At 52.0% G+C, this 5,758-nt stretch overlaps 1 protein-coding gene across 1 annotated transcript; it reads left to right on the plus strand.

Moving 5' to 3' along the window:
* Window positions 1-883: 883 nt before the first annotated feature.
* On the plus strand, window positions 884-1,723 carry LOC127341596 (uncharacterized). The gene has a single exon (XM_071827985.1). It carries the CDS (start codon window positions 1,013-1,015, stop codon window positions 1,466-1,468), a length of 456 nt encoding a protein of 151 aa, XP_071684086.1. The 5' UTR covers window positions 884-1,012; the 3' UTR covers window positions 1,469-1,723.
* The last annotated feature ends 4,035 nt before the right edge of the window (window positions 1,724-5,758 follow it).

The raw sequence follows: 5,758 nt of genomic DNA on the forward strand, positions 1-5,758 counted from the left end.
GGCAGGCCGCAGGGATGAACATAAATGAGCAGTAAGAAGCGGATTGCTGTAATGGATGTGTTATCAGAAGAGGAAGGGAATTAGTGGGATCTTTTTTTTCGCGGGCACGCGAAAGTCGTGCCATATCTTTATAGAAGGAAGCAACAAGATTTACAAAGAGACCGAAAGGGGGATGCGGACATCTACCCTTGGCTCACCCACGCACACCACCCACAAAACTCTAAGACCTACTCTCGCGATATGACTCTCCGCTCCATACTTCTCGCAGCCCTCCAAAGGCTGAACTCCTCAAGGATCATGCCGATAGTCTGTTCCGTGGATAGCTGCCTCTCTAAGTTCCGTGGAATTAGTGGGATCTTAATCACACGGGAGTTTAAATGCTGCTCTAATGTGGAGGTGAATCAATATTATACTAATGGGGAAGGTGAATCATGATAGAGGACACAATACATGGTTTGGAAGGGGAAATAACGGTAGTAGTACATGGCTACATGGGTCATGTACATGATTACGTGGGAAAATTGCTTAGGTGGCAGGTTATGATTGCTCAGTGATGCTTAATGAGGTGGATATCTTGCATGTGCAGGAAAATAGGATCACCTACTAAAAATAGAAAGATTTCATATAAATAACCTTTATATATTTCAAGTAATTTTTGATCAAATAAAAAACACATAAAACAAGAACGTCTTACTCCTTGAAACGGAGCTAGTAGGTTAGCTACCACTCGTTGAGAAATCAGCAAGTGTAGCTGTTGACTACCCCTGGGACCCGGGGAGAAACCGGAAAACGCGCTTGAATGTTTGCCTCTTTTTTCTATGCTTCTTCCTAGAAGGTGGGTCTTTTCTGCTTCTTCCACAAAACCGGCTACCCTGTCCGAGTATAAAAGGCAGGCGCTGCTCATGTGGTCATGTAGAGCTCAACACAGCGCGTCCGCACTCCGTCCACCCAGCTATACATCGGCAGCAGCAGCAGCTCGACCTCACGACGACCTTGCCCACCACCAGCGCACATGGATATCGAAGCGGCGAAGTCCTCCCCGGTGGCGCGAGACCCGCCGTCTGCGGCGGCGCACATGGATATCGAAGCGGCAACGTCCTTCCCGGTGGCTCGAGACCCGCCGCCGCGGCCGGCGCCGCAGACGGCGCAGCTGGGCGAGGCCCCGGAGAAGCGCGGGTGGGGGCGCTGGGCGTTCCTGGCGGTCGTGTCGCTCGTCCTCACCGGCGAGTTCGCGTGGGACGCGTACCAGGTGCGGCGCAGCCCGCGGAAGCTCGCCTTCGTGGTCGTCACCTACGACCTCGTCGTGGTGCTCTGCTGCTGCCTCGTGAAGCAGAACCTCCTGCGGCGTGACGACCCGGCGGTGGCGCCCGAGCGGAGGCGGGTCACGGTCGGCGTGTGGGTGGTCTCGGTGGCGCTCGCCATCATCATCGCCGCCCGCGTCGCCTTGGTGATCGTCGGGTGGCGCTGAAGATCGCAGTGTTGGTGATCACCGGCGTGGGCATCGGACTGGCGTCCTGCCCCACCAGATGTCACCGGAGCAGAGTTCTCGAATTATGGGTCTCTCTGCTGGACCACCGTGTGGATGAACATGCCGTTACTATCTACAAACATTATCTACGTTTGTACCACCCGTGTGTTGCTTTTCGTTTTTCCTATAAGGAAAATGTATAGAAAATTCAATCCACAAATTCGAAGATAAAGAGCTGGGTGCTTATGTGATCCACACACGTATGCCAAAAGGCTGTCCACGAAGCCTAACACCAGGGCCGGGCCGGCGAAATCCAGGGCCCTGTGCGAAACTCTAAAATGGGCCCTCTATCTTACAAGAAAATTTGAACTATTCAACAAATATAGTGTACATGTCTTAACATCTTATACGGAGTAAGAAAATTGGATATAAATTAAGAAGCATACCTATTCCACTTCGGGTTGCATAATGTTTATTTGAACAACATCATTTTTTTAGGGTTCTTGGAGATAAAATCTTCAATGATATTCTCGCAATCAATCTTCTCCAACACTTCACTCTCAATCTTCTATTTTCTCTTGCGTTTTTGGCATCGGAATCGCGTCTCATTGTTTCTAAAACAGCACATAAAAACATCAAAATAATAAATTAAAAGACCACAGCTGCATACTGTTGTTCATCAGCGATCAAGATGACAAAAATCTAATTACCTCATCTAGTCGTCGGACAGATGCGTCACAGCTCGAGTTGTCCGTTATCTGTCGTCGCGGCGTCGCTGGGTCAAGGAAACATCGCTGGCTTCCTAATTGCTAGATGAATCACTATGCTGTCTGGATGGATCGATCGAAAATTTGGAATAGCTGAGGACTGAAGAGGATGGTTCGATGGCAATCTGCCCCGTGACTCGCGCGGCGTTCACGATCATGCTTCCTAGGCACGATTCACCAAGAGTCGCATGTCTACACGCGTGGGCGTCCTGGCATCCACGTCCAGCGAAGATCCAAAGTGGCAAAGCTCAGGTAACTTTCCTTGATTACTTTTCTTTATATATAAATATATAGGCCTACATAGAAATTTGGGGCCCCCAAAATCTTGGGGCCCTGTGCAGCTAGCACACGGCGCACATATGGCCGCCCGGGCCTGCCTAACACCACGCTTGCGTGCGGAAAGATCACCATACCACTTTCACCGACGGTGACTAAAGCGGTTTCGCTACGTACATACAAAATTAGGCTGAATATAACCTGAATATGACTGCTGTATGAACACAAAAATTTCAACGGAACACAATTTCAAAAGTTGTGAACCTACCCCTCAAAGTTGTGAACATACGATTTTGATCCAACCTAAGTGCCCCCGCTCCCGTCGCCTCCCCCGTGGGCGACCGGGACGCCCCGGCCTCCCCACCCTCTCCCCCTTCCCCCTCCTTCCCCCGCCACCGCTGCCAGCGGGAGCCACCGGGCAAAGCCCGAGCGGTGCTGGCGGCGGCGATTTTCTCCTCTCCCGTGCGCTTGGGAGGCCCGACAGGGCGGGCCCGACCAGGCGACGTTGGAGGGCGCCGGCTCCAGCCCAGGCCGACGCGGATCTCGCCGTGGCTGGCGGCGAGGCGGGCGATCGCGACGGTGGTGCCCAGCGCGTCGCCAGCCGATGCTCCCGCGTCCATGGTGGCGGCGGCCGATCTGGGCCCGCGGGCCTAGATCTGGGACTGTCGGGCCCGGACGTTTTGGGGTCGCTCTCTGTTGGTGTCTGCACGCAAAGGCCTCCTCGGCCACCTTCCGTCGCAGCTGGTGTCGTGCCCGGACTGGACCGGCGGCGCCGGTTTTGGCGATCTGCCCGCTCGGGCTTGTCGGAGCTCGGTTGAGCTTCCGGCGGTGGGGCGCCGTTGGGGTGTCGTCCCGCCTTTCTGGAGTCGCTGGGGCGACGCCCTTGCTAGCTATCTGGGACGAGGCTCTCAGTACTGCAGCTACTCCAGCGGCTGCAGTCTGTTCTCCCTCCGAACAACGTGGTCATGCTTGTGCAGGTGTGCTCGCGCGCTGGGGATGGTGGACATCGTGGTGCCGCCAATCTAGGGTCTTGGACGTCTAGATCTGGGTTTGGCCGATACCTCTGCCAGCTAGCACGTGTTTCCTGCGGATGAGTTGAGTTGGGGCTAGCTCATAGTGTGACTTAGGTTGGAGGTGCGGCGGTGATCTTCGTTGTTCGCTCTACGTCCTCGCGACGGCGTCCGGAATTTCTATCTAGGTTTGGACCTCGGCGAAAGCAGCACATGGTTCTAACCTGTGTCGGCGACGGCGTCACCTGCGGGTGTCGTTACATTGTTGAAGGCGTCCCGATGATGGCCCTCCTGTTTGAAATGATGTACTCCATCCCTCCGCCTCAATCTGCGCCTCTTGGAGGCCTCGCTTCGTATAAGCCTCTCTAGTAGTGTCTTGTGGAGCACTATGTGACCTCCCGCTGGTGTCGCAGCCCTCCCGCAATGTCGGCTTGGCTGCATTTACATGGTTTGCTGCGGTAGCTGATTTCCTTCCTAGCGCCTTGGGGGGTTTTGCTAGGTCGGCGTTTGGTCGTAGTTCTTGCCGGTGTCCCTATCCCAATGTCAGGGGATGATGTTGCGTGTTTGGTCTGGACCTAGCCCGAGCTCCATGGGTGGTGGTTCTCGGGTCTGGGTGAAAACTCTGCAGGTCCTTCTCTGTCGACGATGATGACGCATTCTTGCGCCATTCACCTTCTTGGAGGCGTCGCTGCAAGACCCTCCCTCCTTTGGTTCCTCAAGCTCTGCTAGATGGCCGGCCCGTCGTTGAGTTCCCCCTTGAGTTTCAGTCTTGGTGCTGTGATCGCTCTGGTGCAACAGAAGACAAGGCTCCCTCTTCATGGATACATTGGCGCTTCGGCTTGCTTTTCTGTGTTGTCTTTTATTGTGGTGTGGGTTGTGCGCTTGGCGGGTGTGTGTTGTAACTCTTGGTGTAACTCCTAGCCGGTTGATGGCTTCGTTAATTCAAAGCCGGGCTCACTTCGAGCCTTCCGTCTAAAAAGTTGTGAACGTACAACACGAAAGTTGTGCGTAATGTGAACCCACCCCTCAAAGGAAATTTCAAAAGGTCGACCGTGTGCGAAAAATTTGATGAAATTCACTCAAAAAGTATCTAAGCATGAACACAAAATTTACGATTTACGGCTGCACAAACTCAAAACCGATTGTCGAAATGGATTCATATGATCGACGCCCATCTAATTGATATGAACCATGGTTGTGTTGATTTGAAGTGAATGGGTGAAAAAGTTTAAGGTAGAGTGAGCCTAAACAAGTCACATTCCTTGAAGTGCAAAGGTTGCATCGCTGGTGCTGAGAACATGATAGACCCAGTGGAAACGGTCAATTTGGACGTTCCTCGAGGGGCAGGTTTAGATGTGCTTTGAGAACTGGTTGGGCCACAACACAAAGGCTTCTGGGAATCAAATGATCCATTCTTTGCTTCCCACGTGCGAGTAAATGGGATGCGACCTACGAAACGTGCTCCTAATAAGTGAAAATTGCACGTAATACTAATATTTGGCTACAAAATTACACATAAAATAAATTTGTAGGTGGCACAGATTTTTTTTCCTAGAACACTGCACATATATTAAACCTGATGTGACAGGACAACAATATGCAAAGTTCGGAGGGTGTCATGGACTATCATGTCTTGCTCGGCGGCAACGTCGAGAGGCTCGTGGGAGTGCTCGCCGAACGGATGTGGTCTTCTTGATCCGTTCGACGACTTCCCGTCCGCAACCAACAACGTCAAGCCGACTCAGGGAGGAGCGGCAGCAGCGGCGCGCCGTCGACACGGTCTGGAGGTTGAAGATGAAGGGCTTCTCAAGGATCGCGTTGTAATTTTCGATTTTTTTGGGATGCTTTGTACTGTTTACTGTTTCTTTTTATGCCAGTGCCCTATTCGCAAAAAAAAGTGTTCTAGTACATGGCTGATATATTAGGGATGTGATAGGACAACAGTATGCAAAGTTCGGAGGGTGTCATGGACTATCATGTCTAGCTTTTTTCTCTCCATTTATCCTCTCGATGCCCTTGAACCTCAGTCATCATCTCACATGTTTTTTTTTAGAACACAGTACAACAACACACTCACAAACATGCATATGCACTCACCCTATGAACACACATGCACACACGAATACCCTACCCCTATGAGAACCTCCGAGGTATTGAGCTGACAGATTTTGAGGTTGACGAAGTTACCACAGACGTCTAGTTGTTGATGGGCTTCACCTACCACTGAAAAAATAGCA

Source organism: Lolium perenne, chromosome 3 (genome assembly GCF_019359855.2).
Source record: "Lolium perenne isolate Kyuss_39 chromosome 3, Kyuss_2.0, whole genome shotgun sequence".
NCBI classification, from domain to species: Eukaryota; Viridiplantae; Streptophyta; class Magnoliopsida; order Poales; family Poaceae; genus Lolium; species Lolium perenne.

Bases quoted from the DNA above. Each gene is read 5' to 3' on its own strand.
- LOC127341596 (XM_071827985.1), top strand. From the start codon at position 1,013: ATGGATATCGAAGCGGCGAAGTCCTCCCCGGTGGCGCGAGACCCGCCG.